Below are 20994 nucleotides of genomic sequence, written 5' to 3' on the forward strand. Positions count from 1 at the left end.
ATTTATAGAATACTTCACTATTTAAACACAACCTAGAGAAGAGAAATGCAGTTTCTTTTTTATCTCAAATTTTATCATGTTTAATCATAGTAAGTTTATATTTTGATCTATTAAATAGACAATTATTTAAAATTATTATATTAATGAATATAACTAAAAATGATAAAATTTAAAAATAAAGAATATCGTTGTTCCTGAAAATTAAGAATAAAGATGTTAAATATATATATATATATATATATATATATATAACTGATATATCTCATCAAAACAAATTATGATTTTTATTTTTTTTCATAATTCCATCATTTCTCTTTCAAAAATTTTTAATAGGTAAAACTCTTTATGAAAAAAATTTATATAGATGGATACTATTCCAAATCTATTGTTATATTTATCTTCATCTTTATATTTATTAGTTTGTGGGATTTTTTTTATATAATCCTTTTATAGTTAAAGTATTTTTCAATTATAGTTATGGTGAATATATATATATATATGTATATATATAATGTAGAAATGAATAATTTAAGCATGCAAGAAATTAATATCAATCTTACTTTTCCTTGAAAATTCCATCTCCCGGGATCTCTAGTCCTAACTTCTATACCTGCTGGACTGTGTCCTTGGCTTCCTAGCGTTTGCGTCGAGTCCTTGACCCGCACAGGCTCGATCGGAATAGGGACACAGATAACTCATCCCCTGAACACGTAACGCAAGCAAACAGGCAGGTCGGGTTGCATTTCCCTCTGTTAGCTCTACAACTCGCATCGATCGATCGCTCCCTCGGATTCGCCTTCCTTTTACTTTGCATATCCTTTCTCTTTGAGTATCGGAGGCGGAGAGGAAGTTGTAGGGAGAGATGTGGGTCTTCTATCTGATCTCGCTGCCTCTGACGGTGGGCATGGTGATTTTCACGCTCAAGTACTTCGCCGGCCCTGAGGTCCCTCGTTATGTGCTGCTCACCGTCGGATACACCTGGTTTTGCTCCCTCTCTGTCATCATCCTCGTCCCCGCGGACATCTGGACGGTACATTTCTTCCATCCTCTTATTTTTTTCTGTTCATTTCAAATAGATACCGTGATTAGACGCAGAGGAAGCGGAATTCCTCTGTCTGTATTATTTTGATCGAATATTGTGGTTGGTTTGTTGTGGCTTTTGTTTTTGTTTCCTTATTTTTCTGTAATTAGGGTTCATTTTAGTTATGATCTAGCTTTCTGTGATTTAGGGTTCAATTTATGCTTATACTGGATTCGGTGATGTTTGGTTAATCTTGGGGAAGCTAGGCTTGTTTTGTTTGAGCTTGCTATTTTCAGGAGTATCGATTGAGGCATTTATCAATGACACGTACATCTCATTGCGAGTCATTGTTTATTGAGTTTTTTTTGTACATGCATTGATCTACTTTCTTTCCTTAATGTTGTGATTATTACGTGTACAGACCATGCATCATAGCCAGAATGGAGGAATTTCTTTCTTTTGGAGCTGGTCATACTGGAGTACATTCTTGCTTACTTGGTATGCCAAACGTAAACACATGATACTTTCTTTTATGTACTTGGTCATTATGCTGAAAATCGTGGGTTTCCACTTTAAGATGTTCGGTCATTCAATTCTTCTGAGCTTTATTGTTGTGTTATGTAATAGTCAATTTACTCTGAGTTTGGTAATCAATAGCATTTATCGGGAAACAATTTTTTCCACGGGACTCCTTATTCTATCAGATATTAAGGCAAAACAAGTCATAACTAGGTACAGTTGATCTAGCTCCTTGGAATGAATTTTTTTTTTCCATCTTTATGAACCTGGTAGACTTTTTCTTAATAGCATTACTGAATTGCCTGTTCAGTGATTTTCACTATATAGTTCCATCTCATGCACTACTATTTCCTTCTTCTTGACGTAGTTTTAACCTCCTAAAGCAATGTGTATATCACATCGAAAATGGGAACTATTACTGAGCATGTCCACACATGTGAAGGAGGCCATATTTGTCTTTAATGTGTTTTCAAAGATGGATATGGTATCAGCGTTTTAGTTGGGCATTATATGATCACTTCCCATTTAGCCAAAACAAATTAGCCAAAACAAAAATCATTACTTGCCCATTTTTATACTTTTGACTGCATAAGCTGGTATAATTCATTTCATAGCTCCTTCTAAATATCTGTGGTGCCCTTTATTCAGGGCTGTGGTGCCCCTTCTACAGTCAAGAGATTCACGTTTCCTCATAAATTAAGTTATTTTATCTCTAAACAGGGCTGTGGTGCCCCTTATTCAGGGTTTTGAAGATGCTGGGGACTTCACCGTGAAAGAAAGATTGAAGACCAGCCTACATGTTAACTTCGTCTTTTATTTAGTGGTGGGATCTATAGGCCTCTTCGGACTTATTCTCATAATTATGATGCATAAGAACTGGTTTGTTTCGTACTCTCTTAGAGCTCATGTGTCTTTTATTTTTGTTTTAGTTTCTTTTCATACTATCTTTTGTTTGTCTTGGAGGTGGCCAGGACTTTAGCAAGTCATTAATCTGAATTCTTTTATTAACTTCAATGGTTCCACATCTTTTTGAATTATCTATCTATCTATATATATTTTATATATAAACTTATTGTTTGGTATTGTTTTGAGCTCTGCCATATGAATATTTCATTTACAGATGTGGTTATGAGTTGTGGATTTAACACTCTGCATATATGTATGTGGAAAATTCTTTAAAAAGAGAAAGCCATTAAAGAACATAAATTTGCTGTGTCAGTTGATGGATTTTACATACGATGATATGTGCAGCTGGAAAATTCTTCAAAACGGTTAATAGATAGAAAGGGCTTAAAATTCAAAGTCTCTGTTTTATTTTGGGTGGAGAGGTAGTTCTTCAAATTATCTTGCTTTAATTTGATTTATCCTAACAGAAGCTAGATTTATGGTACGTAAAATATTGTGGCGAACTTATTATCCAGAACTTATAAGGAGTTCAACACCTTAAAATTTATTGAGTGTTTATTTTGGGTCTAGAAATTTGGAAATCGATTTTCGACTTTGCAGATAATAGCAGTCACTTTTTTGTAATGTAGAGGTTTAGTGCCACTCTAATGGTATAGGTTTTTGTTTTTCTTTTCTAATTTGCAGCTGTGTTTGACTTCTGTTATTGTTACAATACTTCTTAGTGGTCAATAGTAGCCAATACAACAAACAATACTTCTTAGTGGTCTTATATACATCCTCTCTCCTCTTTAGGATAACAGTGTAGTTGTGTACCAATGTAGTTGGACCTAAATACATAAAGCCAAAAAATAAAAGGACTTGGCAAATGAGGCAAACTAATTGTTTGAACAGCCACTAAATACGAGGATGGTCAATAAGCCATTCTTTTTTTCCCAATTAATTGTTTACATGCAAAAAAATAAACTAGCCAGTTAGCACGGTTACTGTTTCCTTTCTCACTGGAAAATAAATTTCGTTGGTTCTCAGTAGGCTAGTTGGGCTATGTTCTCATTTCTTGCTTAATACCCTTGTAACAGGAGTGGAGGTATTTTGGGTTTGGCAATGGCCTGCTCAAATACATTTGGACTTGTTACAGGTGCATTTCTTCTTGGTTTTGGTTTGGGTGAAATTCCCAAAAGCATTTGGAGAAATGCAAACTGGACCACACGTCAGAAAGTTCTATCTCATAAGATTGCCAAAATGGCTGTTAAACTTGATGATGCTCATCAAGAACTTTCAAATGTTATTGTAGTAAGTCTCTTTACTTCTCTCTTTACCCGTCTCTTCCCATTAGAACACAATAGTATCCTTTTGTTCCTTTTCTATTGCTCCCAATTCTTGTAAATCATGAAAAAGGTGCAGCTGTTACTATTTTCGTGACCACTTGTCTTAATGATACGAATAATCCACATAATTTTTGCGTTCATGTGTATTTAAAAATGTTGTATTCGTGTTTTTTATCTTTGACCTGTAGACAGTCTCAAAATCTGCAGTTTGCCTAGGATTTCTTAGCTTTTGATTATACCTTGGTTTATATATAACCCTAAGCCCATACTTAAAGTGGGAACATGTTAAGAAAATCTCTTAATCAGGGTTTCTGTAAGATTCAAGAGTTTGTTCAATATGCTTTTATCCTACAGGTTTGAAGCAAACAATTATTTGAAGTGAAATTGCGAGACCATTAGGCTTTGGTGTTTGATCTTTTGCTCTTCATTATCCATGAAGGGCTTATTGTCCCTTGATCATTGTATGATAGTGATTTAAGAACTATTTGGCAGCAGCTGCATTACTGTCTTTTCAAAGAAGAAAAAGACATCTGGATTTGGTTATAGGCTCCACCAATGATGGAAAACTTTCACATGCACCGAGTGTGAATTTTTTTCACCTAAGGATTATATGCATTTAATTTTTTTTCTTCCTTTGGTTTTTAAATTTATGTTTTGATTTCATAGGTTGCTCAAGCAACATCCAATCAAATGTCAAAGCGGGACCCTTTGAGACCCTACATGAATGTTATTGACAATATGTTAGCTCAAATGGTATATTCTTCTTCTTCTTCTTTTTTCTTTCTTTGGATTTGTTTTCGTTTTTATTTTTCTCTCTATGTTTTTGAAATCTTCACTTGGATTAACAGAGCTTTCTTTGTAATATTTTGAATCGTATCTTCCAACTTCTAGTTTACACAAGATCCATCCTTCAAACCACAAGGAGGTCGATTGGGGGAAAATGATATGGACTATGATACAGATGAGAAATCAATGGCAACACTTAGGCGCCATCTTCGACGAGCTCGAGAGGAGTACTACCGCTACAAAAGGTAAACTGATTTATTCATTGAAATTTCACATAGGTTTCTGCAGTGAGTAATGTTACAAACACAATCTTATTGACAACTATTTGTAAATTGAAAGGCGGTTATGCAAAATTTTGAATTCAAATAAGATGGGAAACTCAAAATTCAGAAAAAATAATACTTTTTATGAAATGATGTTGTCACATTGGCCAGTTGTAAAATAGTCTTGTAATTAAGAACTTTTGTATGTTTTCTTTGCATGCCTTAACCAAAAAGAAAAAAACAAAATTTTCCATCTATTCAACATTTTTTATCTTCTCAACTCCTATGGATAATCTTTTACTCTATTTTAGCTATGACAGATATCTGTTAAAGGAAGAACTGTTTGTTTTCTCCCCTATTCCATTTATGTCTGCGGATGATATAGGCTCGTTTGCCACAATATGAAACTTCTTTTCTCATATTAGGTAGGAGAAACTGTGGAAGGGGGAGATTTTTCTGCAGCAGCCACCTTGGCTGCAGGGAATGGGGGCACTCAAGTTTGGGATAATATCCCTGTAAAGGGTGTTCCGTATTTCGTGAGGCCTAACATCCTTGCTGTTAGATTGTTAACTGTTGCGATTCTTCCTGTATTTTTCAAGGGATTTTAATGCCTTTTTTTAAAGTAGCCTAAATATTGTATGATTCTATATTAAGTTTGCTAAAGTTGGCCAATACTAACGAATATGTTCATATTATAAATGTTGTTTGTCACTCCTAAATGAAAGCTTAACTGAATGAAAATAAGAGGTTCTCTGTGTTTCTTTGGCAATTATAGTTAGGTAGGAATAGCTATATTTTTCAAGAGGCTGGTTCATCCACCATAGAATTTCAGGGCAACTTATCGAAATATATTTCAGGGCAGCAGTTTTGCATCTGAGTTTATTATTTTTATTTGGTTGAGCTTTTAATTTCTACCATCAAAGATGGGGAATAAGATCAAAATGGAAGCCATTTAGTGTAAAACATAGAGTTCTTTTGGCCATTTTGTTTCCAAAAGAATTAGATTTACAAGTGAATTGACAGTGGCACCCCATGTTTTGTACTAAATGTCTCCTCTTTAATTCACTTGGAGAGGATCCTTGTCCCAAATGTGGTTCTCTTCTATACATTTCTAATGTACTTCTTTTGAATCTGCTTGCAATTCTCTGGTGAATTTACTTTTTGAAAAAACCCTCATTCTTCAAGCAATATTCTGCACCTGCACTTTTTCTCTAGGAGAGTGCGTGATAGCTCTCCTTTGGCTGTGTATAATTTAGAGTTTTGCTTCTACTGAATCTAATTTACCATATTGTTTCAGTGAATATATGACATATGTCATGGAGGCCCTTGAATTGGAGGATACAGTAAAAAATTACGAACGCCGTACTTCAACTGGATGGTTTGTTTATGATTAATCTTTACTCTTTTGCTTATTGAGTCTGTCTCAATATATGTTTCAGGTTGTTTATTCATGACCTTAGACATTTATATCCATTGTTTCAGGAAGTATATTTCAAGCCTTAGACCTGCTAAAGCTGGCAAAATAGGGCCCCTCATTGATACAATCGGTAAACTTAATATCCACCAATTGGTTTGTTAAATTTTATTAACCAGTGTGAACTCAGGTTGTTTTGTTTACTTTTCTTAGTTTTGTTTTTTTAACGGAGGACTTGTCTATTGAGTCATAAGTTTTTCCCCAATAGAGAAAATAAGGTTACAAGAAAAATGCATGTTTCTGTGTAGCATGCGTGCGCGAGCATGTGTGCGCATGTATTTTTTCTCGTCTTTTTTATTTTTTATTTTTATTGGCACCGGGTGTCGAGGAACAGCATCTCGACTAATCCCGGAGGTGCACAAGCCCTCGGAAATTTTCTTGTCTTCTTGTCCTCTCATAGCTCTGCTCTTGGCATATTTGGCCTTGTTGAGTAGAGCTGTAGAATTTGCTTCTTTATTGTATTATTTATACCTTATTTTAAATATGAATTGAAATAACTCAAAAAATTAGTTAGTAGCTTATTATCTGGTATAAATAATTTGATTGAAGGTTTTGCATTGTAGTCTTTACAACAAACAGTGGTTCCTTTTGCAGAATTTTGTTGGCGATGCATCCTCAGAAAGCAACTTAAGAAACTCTTAGCTATCTTACTTGGTATCATGTCAGCTGCGATTCTATTAGCAGAGGCAACTTTACTGACAAGTGACGTTGATCTATCTCTTTTCTCATTCCTTATAAATTCTGTTCGAAAGCAAGAAGTACTTGTGCAGGTATAATGTACTAAAAGATTCAAGTTTTTGTAATTATCTGGACATTTCATTTGGCTTGCATTGGAGAATAGTTCTTTTTTTCATCTTGTAAAAGTGATATCTCTAGTCCTGCTTTCATTATAGACTCTCAATATCGAATTGCCTTAATAGCAACTGGCTGATGTTACATACGTGTTGATCAGATCTGTTTAGTCTATACATATTTAGGCTTACTATGCTGGCTTATATGTTCATTGGAAGCACTTGCTTGCAGTTTTTTGAGTTGAATGTTTATTACCAGAAATAGAACGACTATACATGCAAATCACACTCAAAATGAATGCACATAAGGAATTACTAAATCCAGTTCACAGGAGATGCTTTTCTTTGCCTCCCATTTCATACATGGACTGAAGAGTATTAAACTATCATGAGTCAATTTTGGTATCGAAGATTTAAATATATTCTTCAGAGGAAAAAAGGAACAGTTTCATGCTCTTTTTCGTGATTATGGTATTTCAAATCACTATAATGCTGCAGATGATTGCTGCAACTATTTTACATTTATGCATTTTTTATATTTCTACTGGATAGTAATCTACATCTGCTATAAGATGTTTTACTTAGGTACTTTAATTTCTGTTAAAACTTAGGTACTTTAATTTCTTTATGAATGTACTATGAGAAGTGCTAGGTGCCATTGCAGTCTGCATTTCTTTTGCATTCTCCATTCTGAATGCAAAATCTTGGTAATCCTGAAAGTTACTTCTTGCTTGCTCATTTACTAATATAAAACTGTTACTTCATGCTTGCTCAACCTGTGGGGAGTGATAAGCAACCAAGGGTCTAGCAAGGTTTGATTGGCCTCAGGTAGTAGGTTTGTCATACGACCTTGGAAGGGCTGGTGGCCTAAAGATACTAAGGGCCCCACGGTCTGGGCTGCTTCATCCCATGGAAGGAAAAAAGGGAAGTCCACGGTGGGTGTTCAACCCGTGTGGAGAATGAGAGGTGAGGACGTGGCTCGGCCTTCCATTGGCAGGAGGCTCCTGACCTTGTCGGCAAAGGTCCCAATAGACAAGACCATAGCCACAGAATCGTTGACAATGGCTCAGACGATGGACTTGATAGAGAGAGAGGTGTTGGCGGAAGAGCTCGAAACGGATATTGTCGCTGCTGCACCATCAGATGTCAGATACCTGGCCCAACCAAGCCAGACAAGGCTGACAGACAGCAACGACGAGTCTCCTCTTGAGACCCAGGTGGTTCCCTCGTCGGTGAAGGTGTCGTAGCATCTAGAAGTGGCCCATACGTTTTTTTTTTGAAGCAAAGAACACATATGAGGTTTTAGAGGGGCTTTCTCAGATGTTAGTGCCTATAATGGACCCCTCTAAGTGGGGCGGTAGGTCCAACTGTGTTGAGGAAGAAATGGGGGTCGTTGCAGTCACAGTGGACACCCAGGGACGTTATAGGCATGGTTGGGGAGCCAATATCCCTGAGCTGCTTTTTGCCAGGTCAGTATAGTGTCTCTGATTGGGTTTTACACAAGGCAAAGGAAATACAACATTGTGTGGGAATTGAATGTGAGGGCTTTGAAGAACAATTCATGGCTTTGCTCACAGCCATTGAAGATGGGCATGTTCAGCAAAAGAAATTAGGGTCTAAGAAACATAGGGAGCTCAAGAGACTAACTTGGTCTATAAATTATGAAGGCAGTTCAAGCAGAGAAAGAACCAAAGGGAAGGGAATAGCATTGTCTTTATGAAGCCCAAAATTATTTCGTGGAATGTCCGAGGGCTCAACGGGGCTAATAAGCATCTTCAGGTGAAAAACTAACTTCGTGAGTGGAAGGCGGACATTGTGCGTTTACAAGAGACTAAGCTGAGATTTATTACAAGAAAGATTGTTCAAAGTTTATGGAGTTGTACCTATGTGGATTGGGCTTACTTAGTATCTGATGGGGCTTCGGGAGGTATATTAATTATGTGGGATAGAAGAGTGGTGGAGTAAATGGAGGAATTCATTGGGCAATAATCAGTGGCTGGTTACTTCAAGAATGTGGAAGATAATTTGTTGTGGGCATTCGCTGGCATCTATGGGCCGAACCTAGATAGTAATAGAAGACTTCTATGGGAGGACATAGCGGGAGTTCAAAGTTGGTGGGACACACCATGGTGCATAGGCGATGGTTTTAATGTTACAAGGTTCCCAAGTGAACAATCAGGAGAAAGTAGGATGTGACCTGCAATGATGGAATTTTCGGAGTACATTCTCAACTTGGAATTGGTGGATCTCATTGGCAGAGCATATACGTGGTCAAATCAACATACGTGGTCCAAACTGGACAGATTCTTAGTCTTGTTGGAGTGGGAAAGCCACTATCTGGGTCTATGCCAAAAGAGGCTTCCTCGCATTTGTTCAGATCACTTTCTTATCTTGTTGGATTGTGGTGGAATTCAAGAAGGGCGTCGGTATTTTAAATTCAAAAATATGTGGCTGAAAACTGAAGGCTTTGTGGACAGGTTTAGGCAATGGTGGTCCTCATATCAAATACATGGCACTCCTAGCTTCATTTTGGCAAGTAAATTGAAAGCATTGAAACAAGATTTAAAGCTGTGGAATATTCAGTCCTTTGGTGACATAGGTAATCGGAAGAAGTATATGTTGGGAGAGATGCAAGAACTAGAAAGGATACAAGAGGGCCGGGTCAGTTCCTTGGAAGAGTTATCTTAGAAGGCAGAATTAGTGTCAGAGTTAAGAGGGTTATATTATTGGCGGAGATCTCTTGGTGCCAAAAATCCAAAGCATTGTGGTTGAAAGAAGGCTATCGAAGCACGAAGTTCTTCGATACAGTGGCCAACTCTCATAGGAGAACTAATACCATTGAAATGCTAAATATAGACGGCGTGGATTGTACAGAGACTCCTGTGATTGGAGAGCATGTTGCTGATTTTTTTGAAAACTCACTGATTGAATAGGTGGGATGGCGGCGAAAGCTTGATGGACTTGCCTTTGAGTCCATTGAGCCACAATGTTTCGTGGTTGGAAAGGCCATTTGAGGAGGTGGAGGTTCATGGGGTGGTAAGGAAAATGGTTAAAGATAAAGCACCTGGTCCTGATGGTTTCTCCATGGGATTCTTCCAAACATGTTGGGATGTGGTGAAAGAGGATTTAATAAGGGTGTTTCAGAAATTTTTTTCGGTTGGGAAATTTGAAAAAAACCTAAGTACGACTTTTATTGCGCTTATCCCTAAGAAGCTTGGGTCAACGGAAGTGAAAGATTATCGGCCCATTAGCCTGGTAAATGAGGTGTATAAAATCATATTCAAGGTGCTTGCAAATCGTCTAGGGGAGGTGTTGGGAAAGATTATTTTGAAACCCCAAAACGCTTTTGTAAGGGGTAGGCAAATTTTGGATTCAGTTCTCATTGCCAATGAATGCCTCGATAGCCGAAGAAAATCCGGCAATAAGGGAATTTTATTTAAATTGGATATAGAGAAAGCTTATGATCATGTGAATTGGGACTTCTTAATTTACTTGCTTGGGAGATATGGTTTTGGGGAGAGATGGTGTATCTCAACGGTGAAGTTCTCAATGTTGGTAAATGGTAGCCCAGTTGGCTTCTTCAACAGCTTGAGAGGCCTAAGACAAGGGGATCCTTTGTCTTCACTTTTATTTGTCATAGTTATGGAGGAGCTTAGTAGAATGATCTCGGCTTTGGTTAACAGTGGTTTTGTGACTGGTTTCTTGGTTGGTGACCTCAATAGGGGTACTTTTAACATTTCTTACCTATTGTTTGCAGATGATACATTGATTTTTTGTGAGACAGAACAAAACCAGATGCGGGCATTGAGGGCTCTCTTACTTTTTTTTTGAAGCGACATCTAGTTTGAAAGTGAATCTCGACAAATTAGAGTTGGCGCCAATTGGTAATGTTTGCAATATCCAACAGTTGGCTAACATTCTTGGATGTAAGGTTTCCTCTCTTCCCATGAATTACTTGGTCTTCCGTTGGGGACAGCATCATGGGCTAAATTGATTGGGATACAGTGATTGAGAAGATTGAACGTAGATTAGCTGGGTGGAAGAGATTGTACTTGTCAAAAGGTGGTCGGATCACCTTAATCAAAACCACTCTATCTAATTTACCAACGTACTTTCTATCTCTATTCCCCATTCCAGTAAGTGTGGCGACTCGTATTGAAAAATTGCATCGTGATTTCCTTTGGAATGGTATGGGGATGAATTCAAATTCTACCTGGTCAAGTGGGATAAGGTATGCTCTCCAATTTCTTCTGGTGGCTTGGAAATTAGAAATATGAGGATCTTTAATAGGGCTTTACTTGGGAAATGGTTGTGGAGATACACTATGGAACCAGAAACGATATGGAAGTCGGTAATAGACCTTAAATATGGAGGTGGGGGGGTTGGAGCACCAAGGAGGTGAGTAGGGCTAATGGATTGGGAGTTTGGAAGCATGTTAGACGAGGGTGGGGGCTTTTTACTCGTCACAGTAGACTTATGTTGTGAGATGGTTCTAGAATTAAATTTTGGAGCGACCTATGGCATGGGGACAACGCCCTTAAGGATTTATTCCCTTTCAGTTTTCAGGATTGCTTGTGAAAAGGAAGCTTCAGTGGCTGACGTTATGGTGCTATCTGGGGATCAAGTCCAATGGAACGTGAACTTTAGGTAGGTTTGGATAGTGAGATGAGAATTTTTTATTTTAGATGAAAGTTTAAAATATTATTTTTTAATATTATTATTGTTTTGAGATTCGAAAAAGTTGAACTGTTATTATATTTTGTGTGAAAATTTAAAAAAATTATAATGATGAGATGAGATGAGAATTTTATGTCTCATCTCACTTGCCAAACCTGCTCTAATAGGGCTGCCCAAGATTGGGAAATTGGTAGGTTTGAGGATTTTTTTCGTCTTTTATTCTCCATGAGACCGAACATTCAAGGAGTTGACAGGTTGTGGTGGATACCATTAGGTAAAGGCATGTTCTCGGTTCATTCTTTTCATAAGTCTCTCACGCAATCACAAGACAACCAATTCCCATGGAAGAAGATTTGGCATAATAGGGCGTCTCCTAAAGCGACATTTTTTGTTTGGTCAGCTTTCTTGGGTAAGATTTTGACGATGGAAAACTTATGGAAACAGGGGCTGATCATAGTAGACTGGTGCTGCATGTGTAAGAAAAGTGGTGAGACTGGATCATCTCCTACTGCAAGGGGTGTAAAATCGTATTAACGAGTCATGTTCATGTGTCAAGGCATGTACATTATACTTAATGGGTCAACCTGAACATGATCCGTTAAGGATTTTGTGTCAAAATTTCAAACCCTAACACAACCCATCAAGATAATGGGTTGACACGACATGACCCGTTTTGACCCATTACTGAATATGAAATAGATGGACACAATACGACACGACCTGACTCATTTCAACCCGTTTGACCTGATTGATTTTATATAAATATTAAAATATAAATAATATCTATAAAAAATAAAAAACTAACTACAAGTCCAAAATTACAATCCAATCAATAAAAATATTGACATTAAAATCCCAACAGTACCAAATATGATAAACACACAATTACACAAATATGATACACATTGTAAAATATTAATGTTACAAGGGTCATTGGTTAAGGGGGGCGGCGTGAGACTTGGTCACTTGAGTAGTTGAGAAGTTGAGATTTGAGAAAACTGAGGGACTCGAGGGCCGTAGGGTTATTGGGTTAGGATTTTTTGAATTTTTTCAATTTTAGGTCTAAGGGTATAAATGTAAATTCAACTTTCTTATTGGGTCATAATGGGTTAACCCGTTAGTGACCCGTTAAGCAATCGTATCTTAATGGGTCAACCCGTTTTGACCCAAACCCAAGGCCAAACCCAAACCCCTTTTTATAGTATCATGTTCGTGTTGGATTAACGGGTCGTGTCACATATTGCCACCCTCACCTATTGTATTGTGAGGTCGCTAGAGAGCTATGGGATGATGTGTTTTGCAAGTTAGAGCTAACTTGGGTCATGCCTGCCACAGTGGTTGAGTTCTTGGCCAGCTAGACAAATCTAAGAGGAGCCTCCCAAATCACAGATGTGTGAAAAATGGTGCCTATTTGCATCTTGTGGTGCATATGGAAGGAGCAAAATGACCGGATGTTTGAAGACAAAGAACGCTCTATAGAGGAACTTAGATCACTTTTTGCTGGAACATTATTTTTATGGGCCATAGCTGTAGATTTTAATGGCCTTGGCATTCATAACTTTCTTGTTTCTTTTTCTTCTTCCTAGATAGGCGCTAACTCGTGTATACCTTCTTGTGTACTTGAGCTAAGCCTATTATTATTAATTCAATCGTTTACTTATAAAAAAAAAAATGTTCTTCACAACTAATTTTCATTTACAATTGTAAAATTTCTTGCTTTTCCATCCCCTGTAACGCTTACCTCTAAGTGCTATTTTTTGATTGTCATTCTATACCTCCTTGCATTTTTTCAACGACTTTTTTGTAAGCGTTAATGTTTTCAACTATTGATGTAAAGTAACAACAACGCTAAGTTCTTGTTGTATGTTCTTTGCCGGACCTTTGTGTTGTGAGATATGCAAGTTGAGTGCCATTTCCCTTTTGCTTCTTTTTTCATTTTACCTAATGCTATTTTTCTGTGCATTGTCTGATCAAGAACTTATTCTGTGCATTGTGATAGTATGAGATGCCTCTTACTTCCTTTCCTTTTTCATACTTTCCTGCTGGTGGTTATATATTGTTGTTTTTCCATTGGGTCTTGACTCAATTGGTTAAGCATGGGGTAAGTTTTACATTCAAAAGCTTCAAAGATTGAGAATGGAAGAGCTTAGGAAATTGTTTTTCAATACTTTACTTTATTGATCGGTTGTAACTGATTTCGATGGAATGAGTTTCCATGAATTTTTTGTATCACTGAACTAGCACACTCAGGTGACGCTCTTGTATATGTCCTGTATACCTGGGCTTTTGCCTATTCTTATGATCAATAAAATTTTGTTTACCGATAAAAAAAATGTTTTACATTCAGATTTTTCAAATAAATAAGTTATTAACTGGTTGGTTCCATATTTCTCCAGGTCCTTGCATTTATTCCTCTGATGTATATGTGCATGTGCACATATTATTCCTTGTTCAAAGTTGGAATGTTTATGTTTTACTCACTAACACCAAGGCAAACAAGCTCAGTCAACTTGCTCATGATATGCTCGTAAGTTTTGCCTCGTACCTATGTTTTCACAAATTGGACTATTCATTATCCATTTATGTTAAAGTAACCTGTATGCCATTTCAATATCTCTGCCAGGATGGTTGCTCGGTATGCACCTCCGATTTCATACAACTTTCTCAATCTCATTAATCTTGGTGGGCAAGAAACTGAAACTGTATTTGAAAAGGTATTTCACACTCTCTTGGTGTTCAATTGTTTCCAAACTGTATGGCTAGCCTAGCAGAAATCAAAATTTTTATATGGGTTGTCCCACCTGATGTGAAGATCAGCATTCCGTTTAGCTACATTTAAGACACTGAAGAATTTTGTTTTCCTTTCTACACATTATTTGACCTTTTCTGCTTCTTGATCGGAATCATCTGATTGAGTTGTTAGCATCATGTGCAAGAAAGCATGTATAGCGTTTATTTATTTTGCTTTTTGACATGGCCTCTATTTGTTTAAAAGAATCATAGTTCTGTAGTAAACTGAGATATTGAGGCATGCATAGGTGACACTCTTGTATATGTCCCGTATACTCGGGCTTTTGTCTATTTCATGATCAATAATTTTTTTTTTTATTAAAAAAAAAAAAAAAAAAAAAGTAAACTGAGATACTGAGTAACAGATCTTAAACGATAAAATAAAATGATCCATCCTAGATGTTTCATATAAAGTGTTTGTTTGGGCGTTGACTATGATTTTCTCCAAAGGAATCATCCCCTTTCTAGTTTGCAGTTAAGGGAATTTTAGGTGGGTAACCAATTTATAGGTCTTGGACTTTTGTATCAAATTTGGGAAAGGTTATGGATACTCTCGCTAATGGCCTTTGAGTCAAATGGCACTTCCAACCATCCCCTCCCCTTATGGTGGTGCCTTTGGTCTCGGATTCCACTCTCAAGGAGTGTGAGTTTCTAAACAATCAAAAGAAAGTCATAAATACTCTTGGATGGCTATGGGGAACTTTATCTATACGTTTTTGGAAAGCTTTGCGAAGCGGTATTTGTTAAGAATGGGCTGCTTTTTCTCAAGTTTTTAGTAAAATATCTTTTTTTGCTCATGCATCCTCAGAGTACTTCCTGTTTGTTGTACCATTGTTAAGCATAACATTTCCTCATCCAATTCCAAATCTTATTGCATGTAATCTGAAGTTTCATCTTTTTGTAGCAATATTTATCGTTATATTGTTTTGCATTTTAGTTTTTGGTGGTAATTGACTGGTTTCTCTTGGTCTTATGGAATCCTAATGGCAGAGAATGGGGAACATCGGTCTCATTCTCCCTTTCTTTGGAAAAACGTTTAATAATATATTTCCACTTATCATGGTTATATACACTCTCCTGGTTGCTAGCAATTTCTTCAACCGTGTGATTAGTTATTTTGGGAGCTGGAAGATGTTTAGATTTCAAACTGAGGCAGATGATATGGATGGATTTGATCCATCAGGATTAATTATCCTACAAAAAGGTAAACAGGCTATGACTTATCAATTTTCCTATGATTTTTTTTTCGACTTGGTTGTTTTCATTTTTGGTTTTTGCCTATTTGTAAAATCATTTTGATATACACGGGTGTGTCTATCTTAGTAGTTTCCCTTTTCTCTCGCAGAACGTTCTTGGATAGAACAAGGGGAAAAAGCTGGTGAGCATGTTATTCCATTGGCAAGGAATTTCAACAGTACTGACATCGAGTCCAGCAGCAATAGAACAGTATGTAGAAACATCTTAAAAAATGGAAACTCTCTCACACTATTTTTGAAATATGTTCGCCTATTTGTGTGAAGCACTTGAAAATATCTACTTTTTGATTCTCTTGGATATTATTTACTAAACATGAGGCCCCTACAATTTTCATCTCCTTTATTTTTTTTTTAATGTGGTTCTCTCATGCATGGGAATTGTTTGTCAAAGAATCTCCTGATGCCATCATTTATTCTCGTTTACGCTTTTCGGTTTTGATAGTTTTGTTGTAATTCCTTTTTCTTACTTGAAAGCTGAACTTTCAGGATAAAACGGCTGTTGAAATGAAAGTGACAGCCAGTTTAATCGATGGCGGAATACGTGAAAGTCCATCAAGATCTTCAAAAGAAGAGACTCGTAGGTATAGCTCAAGCAAAGAAGCCATTAGCAACAAGTATGCTGGTATAAGAGAACAAAGCAGACAAAAAGCATCATCCAATATGGAGCCAGCGGGGAAGAACATTGCCTTGGCTAAGGTCTCCTTGCTTGATTCAGGTAACTCGAGCTCTGTTAACACTACAGGAGGGCCTTCTTCTGGTTTAGCCTCGACATGGGAATCCATGAAGACAGGTTTTCAAAGTTTCAAGGCAAACGTAGGGGCCAAAAAATTTCTTCCCTTGCGCCAAATTCAGGAAACTAAACTTGTCTCTCGTGTTTCCTCATCCGAGTCTCTTGATGAGATATTTCAGCGATTGAAACGGCCATCTGCCAACCATAAGAGTTATAGTGACGAGGATGAAGATGGGATTGAAATTGATAGTTCCGGCCCCAATAGATAATATGCGTCTTTTAGTTGGCTTTATATTGCATAGAAGATGTACAGGACCTGGGTACAGCGGATTCTGTTGTCCTTACAAGTTTTTGGCTGTTGGATCCTCCAATATAACTGAAGCCTGGGAGGATTAACTGCCATACTGAAATCCATGATACATTTTATCTGCTGCTAAGTTGAAGGACTTGGACATAATACGAAAGGAAAGATGTATATGTTCGGTTTTGAGTTAAGAAAGGGAAAGAGAACATACGGACAGAGAAGCCTCTGTATTTTGTTAAAAACTTATTTCGTTATTCGAATGTACAATTAAAAACATTTGCATTTGCTTCCCCTGCTCTGCTGGAAACGCGTGCAGTACTTTCTCGGGGTTGAACTGATCATTTTGGTGGCGCATATTTCACGTATCCGACTTGGATAGATAATAAATGTCATGTATCAGCACAACTTCATGGCTCCTTGCGTTCTTCAATCTTCCTAGTGGTGCACGTACTTGAGGCTCTTCATTGTATGAATTCAAGATTTTCCCATTTACTTTTGACCCGTGAAAAGCTTCGAGTGGAACATGTTAATTACCAAAATTGGACCTTATTCCCCTCGATTAATCCTAGTTGCCTGTGGTACATTAAAGTTAGTCCAGTTCATGATCATAACTGATAGATTAGTTCTAGTATAAAGAAATTATATAAAAGTAATTTTACAAATTAACCTAGTTTTATGTAATTTATTAAATTTATTTTATAATAAAAATAGTTTTACAATCTCTTAAAATACATGTCATATTAGTTTGTTAGATTATTTTTAATTTATTAATGACTAGTGTATTTTTCACGCAAGAAAAAAGTAAAAAAGGGAGGGCCGCCAAGAGAAATACGTCAAAGAGGAGCAGCTGTGATTGTGACGTAAGGAGTTGTGCTACAACCACCGCACGCACGAGACTGGTCCTGATAAGAACAAAAAATTTATTTTTTACTTTTTAATATTTTTAATTATTTTTTATACATTTAAATATTTTTTTTAAAAAAAAATCATAATATCATTAAAAAAAAATACTTCTTCAATTATTATATTTAGAAAAAATTATCGAGAACCAATCGAGTAACCGTCGGTGAGAGAGTAGCATTTTTCGTGATACTAGATAGGTGGGTGGCTTCCAGCTAAAAATATTTAGGTAGGTTTGTAATGACGCTCACCGCCAAGATTGACGTACTAAATCCATCCAAATTATCCAATCAATCAGTTTCCAATTTGATCCAACTCTATTTGTTATAAATATGAAAAAATTCTATTCACCATTCTCATTATTACATATAAATTTTTTATTTTTTTCTTATTAAATATGTGAGATGATAAGCAGATAAAATAAATTAGTTTATAAAAAATAAAATAAAATAAATTAAAAAAAAATAAAAAAAAATAAATATAATATTTGATGTACGAAGATGATGATTAACAAAATATAGATCAGACAAGAGGCAGAACCAAAGCAACAAAAACAGAGGTCTTATTTTCAAACACGGCTTCTATGGTCAAAACTGTTCCTTTTTATTAATTGCAGTGGAAATTCAGCATAACAGCATATGTATAACGTGAAAGCGAACATTCTGATAAAAAATCAACGTTCAGCTTTAAAGATTTTTTTCTTTTTTCTTTTTGGTCGCATTAACATTAAAGAGTTAAATTATGACAAAATACATTTACATTAAAACCCTAAAAATCTATTTGAATCTTCAATTAAGTACATATTTGAAATTACGATGAAAAATATAATTTATAACTTTATGACTTATAACTTAAGTAATAAGTTTTACTATTAAAAAATTATTTATTATTTAGTAATCATATATTTAAAGCATTTTTAAATATATTATGTTTATTTGGAAACAAATTAAAAAAATAATTTTTGAAGTAAAAATGATAATTATTTAAATTTTTAAAGAATATGACCATATAGTTAAAAGTTTGAAAGTTATAATTCTTAAATTTATACAAATTTTTTTATTTATTGACACTCTTTTTAAAATTTAAATTATGTTTCGCATTATTGAGAAAATCACGTTTGAGAAAAAGTAAAAAAAATATATTTTTAGTTTATGTGAGATTAAAAATAATTTAATATATAAAACTCAAATAATCTATTTTTTTTATTAAAAAGCTTTTAAAACTATTTAAATAATTTTTAAGAATCCAACCAAACAGACCCTAAGAAAGGAACAAACATAATAACACGAATAAAACGAAATACTCTGAATTACAAACACAGGCATGCATGTTCTATGATCACAAACTTCAATAGATTCATCCTCCCGAAGGGATTAACATTAACGTACATGTTTACTTATTTTCAGAGTGAGAAGATCTGGTAATCTTTCTACTCCTGCAAGTTGCAGCCCTTCAGTTAAAAAAAAAAAAACTCGATCGAAAAAAGAAATATTCTAAAGAAACATATCTACAAACTTATTTTTTGTAAAGCATTCGTCCGTCGTCCCATTATTACTCCAACCTTTTGCTTTCAGCCCTTGAATGCTTCAAAACATCTTTTGTCCTCTTCCCTGTAGACCAAAGCAGCTTCGACCAAAACCCTCCTTTCTTCTTCCCACTACCGGCAGCCTCCTCGTGTAGACTCCTCGAAACAAAAGCAATCGATCTGCTTTTCTTCAGCCCATAATCGTGACCAACTTTTAGCGTCAAAGAAATAGAACCCGTCTTTTCCAAAGCCCTGCGATGATGCCTGCCATAAATCGGAGACACAAAGATCGATGAAGAAGTAGAAGAGGAATTAGGAGAAGAAGAACCAAAATATCCAAAACCGCCGGTACTTGTTTTCATGTTTGAAGCTGAAACATTGAGTTGCGACAGTTTCTCTCTCAGACAAGAGGAGCAAACCCCCGGCAATTGCTTCTCATTTTGGTGCTGCTTGCACCCTTGCTGTGACTCAGATTTACCCATTTGTTTTTCTACTCTCTGATATTGATACGGATTCTCTGGACTTCCTTTCAAAGTGATCACCTTTTCTTGGCACTTTTGGCTTTTATACAATAACGATATAGGAGGGGACACAGAGACGAACGAGTACGTGTTTTCCACGAAGGTTCCCGGTTTTATTCTCAACAATTCTAGCCTTACATGCTGGTGTTATAACGGTTATCACTGCTTGCTTATAATGGAGCTGTGCGCGAAAATGGTCACAGCCCGGTTGTGAGTGTCGAGTGTACCTCGACCTCTGACTTTGCTCTTGGGAAAGTTGAACTGCCAGCTTGATGGACGGCCACGATGGGAGAAGAAGTTGCCAACAGCCGGTAATCGGGGACCCACTTTATTGGGGGACGGCGGTGTACGTGGGAAGAGCATATATATATATATATATATATATATAAGGAAAATTCTTTCTAATGGGTCTCGTCTCGAGCCACGTAGGGGTAACAAAGTAGGACGGGGTTCGATGGGTTTGCGCACGTGGGGTTTGTCGACTGAGAATGAACGGTCAACAACCTTGTAATTAGACGTGCGACAGGATCGACGATGAATCTTGGTAGTGCTTTAAATGTATCAATCATTTGATAGCTTCCTAGGTATTCATCTAATTAAATTCGAATCGAATTTAACTCGTAAAAGAAAAAAACAAAAACTCGACCACAAAAACAGATACTTACTCGATTAGTAAATAATACATATCTGACTAAACTCGACTCGACCAAAACTCGTTAAGGCCCATTCATTTATGTCCGAGTTGACTTGTTAACTCAACTCGATTAAAACTCATTCATATATTAATAAATATATACTTACATCTATGTATATATATATATATATATATTAGCTAATAATATAAGCATATCAATTTTATAATTAAATATATAATATGTAACCTAATTACTTATATCTATATATTGAATATGTTTTACAGCTATATTTTATAATTTGTACAATAATTAGTCGATAAGATTTAATAATTTCATATACTAGTATGTGAAAACCATATATAAAATAGAAATATGCTATCATATTATGTGTATGTATTCATAATTTATGTAAGCATATAATATATTGTTATTATGGATAAATATCAACTAGCTACATATTAATTATTTATAAATTTTTAAAATCTTATAATTCAATAGAGATTCTACTTGTTAGTTGTACAAATTTACCCTAAATCTTGGAGTATGGTGTTTTTTTTTTTTTTTTTTTGCC

The 20994-nt window shown here is 35.9% G+C and overlaps 2 protein-coding genes across 5 annotated transcripts; one reads left to right on the top strand and one right to left on the bottom strand.

Annotated features, from left to right (window-relative positions):
* Window positions 1-589: 589 nt before the first annotated feature.
* LOC121249923 (LMBR1 domain-containing protein 2 homolog A) lies at window positions 590-17247 on the top strand. Of its 4 annotated transcripts, XM_041148785.1 has the most exons (15): window positions 590-1030; window positions 1443-1519; window positions 2261-2419; window positions 3523-3736; window positions 4438-4524; window positions 4663-4802; window positions 6118-6198; window positions 6303-6367; window positions 6889-7064; window positions 14159-14289; window positions 14386-14476; window positions 15543-15756; window positions 15898-15998; window positions 16295-16476; window positions 16509-16626. In XM_041148785.1, exons 1-15 carry the CDS (start codon window positions 863-865, stop codon window positions 16516-16518), a joined length of 1896 nt encoding a protein of 631 aa, XP_041004719.1. In that variant the 5' UTR covers window positions 590-862; the 3' UTR covers window positions 16519-16626. The 4 variants fall into 4 exon arrangements, with proteins under 4 accessions (XP_041004719.1, XP_041004718.1, XP_041004717.1 ...); XM_041148783.1 differs by having other exon boundaries at window positions 591-1030; window positions 16295-17247; XM_041148786.1 differs by having other exon boundaries at window positions 966-1030; window positions 2283-2419; window positions 16295-17247.
* A 2046-nt stretch (window positions 17248-19293) lies between these two features.
* On the bottom strand, window positions 19294-19749 carry LOC121249295. Its single transcript, XM_041148003.1, has one exon. It carries the CDS (start codon window positions 19747-19749, stop codon window positions 19294-19296), a length of 456 nt encoding a protein of 151 aa, XP_041003937.1.
* Between the last annotated feature and the right edge of the window lie 1245 nt (window positions 19750-20994).

The sequence above is a fragment of the Juglans microcarpa x Juglans regia genome, chromosome 2D, assembly GCF_004785595.1.
Source record: "Juglans microcarpa x Juglans regia isolate MS1-56 chromosome 2D, Jm3101_v1.0, whole genome shotgun sequence".
Taxonomy (NCBI): Eukaryota; Viridiplantae; Streptophyta; class Magnoliopsida; order Fagales; family Juglandaceae; genus Juglans; species Juglans microcarpa x Juglans regia.

Bases quoted from the DNA above. Each gene is read 5' to 3' on its own strand.
- LOC121249923 (XM_041148783.1), top strand. From the start codon at position 863: ATGTGGGTCTTCTATCTGATCTCGCTGCCTCTGACGGTGGGCATGGTG. The intron at 6,199-6,302 runs GTTTGTTTATGA...CCATTGTTTCAG, and splicing joins CGCCGTACTTCAACTGGATG to GAAGTATATTTCAAGCCTTA. The intron at 14,290-14,385 runs GTAAGTTTTGCC...TATCTCTGCCAG, and splicing joins AACTTGCTCATGATATGCTC to GATGGTTGCTCGGTATGCAC.
- LOC121249295 (XM_041148003.1), bottom strand. From the start codon at position 19,749: ATGGGTAAATCTGAGTCACAGCAAGGGTGCAAGCAGCACCAAAATGAG.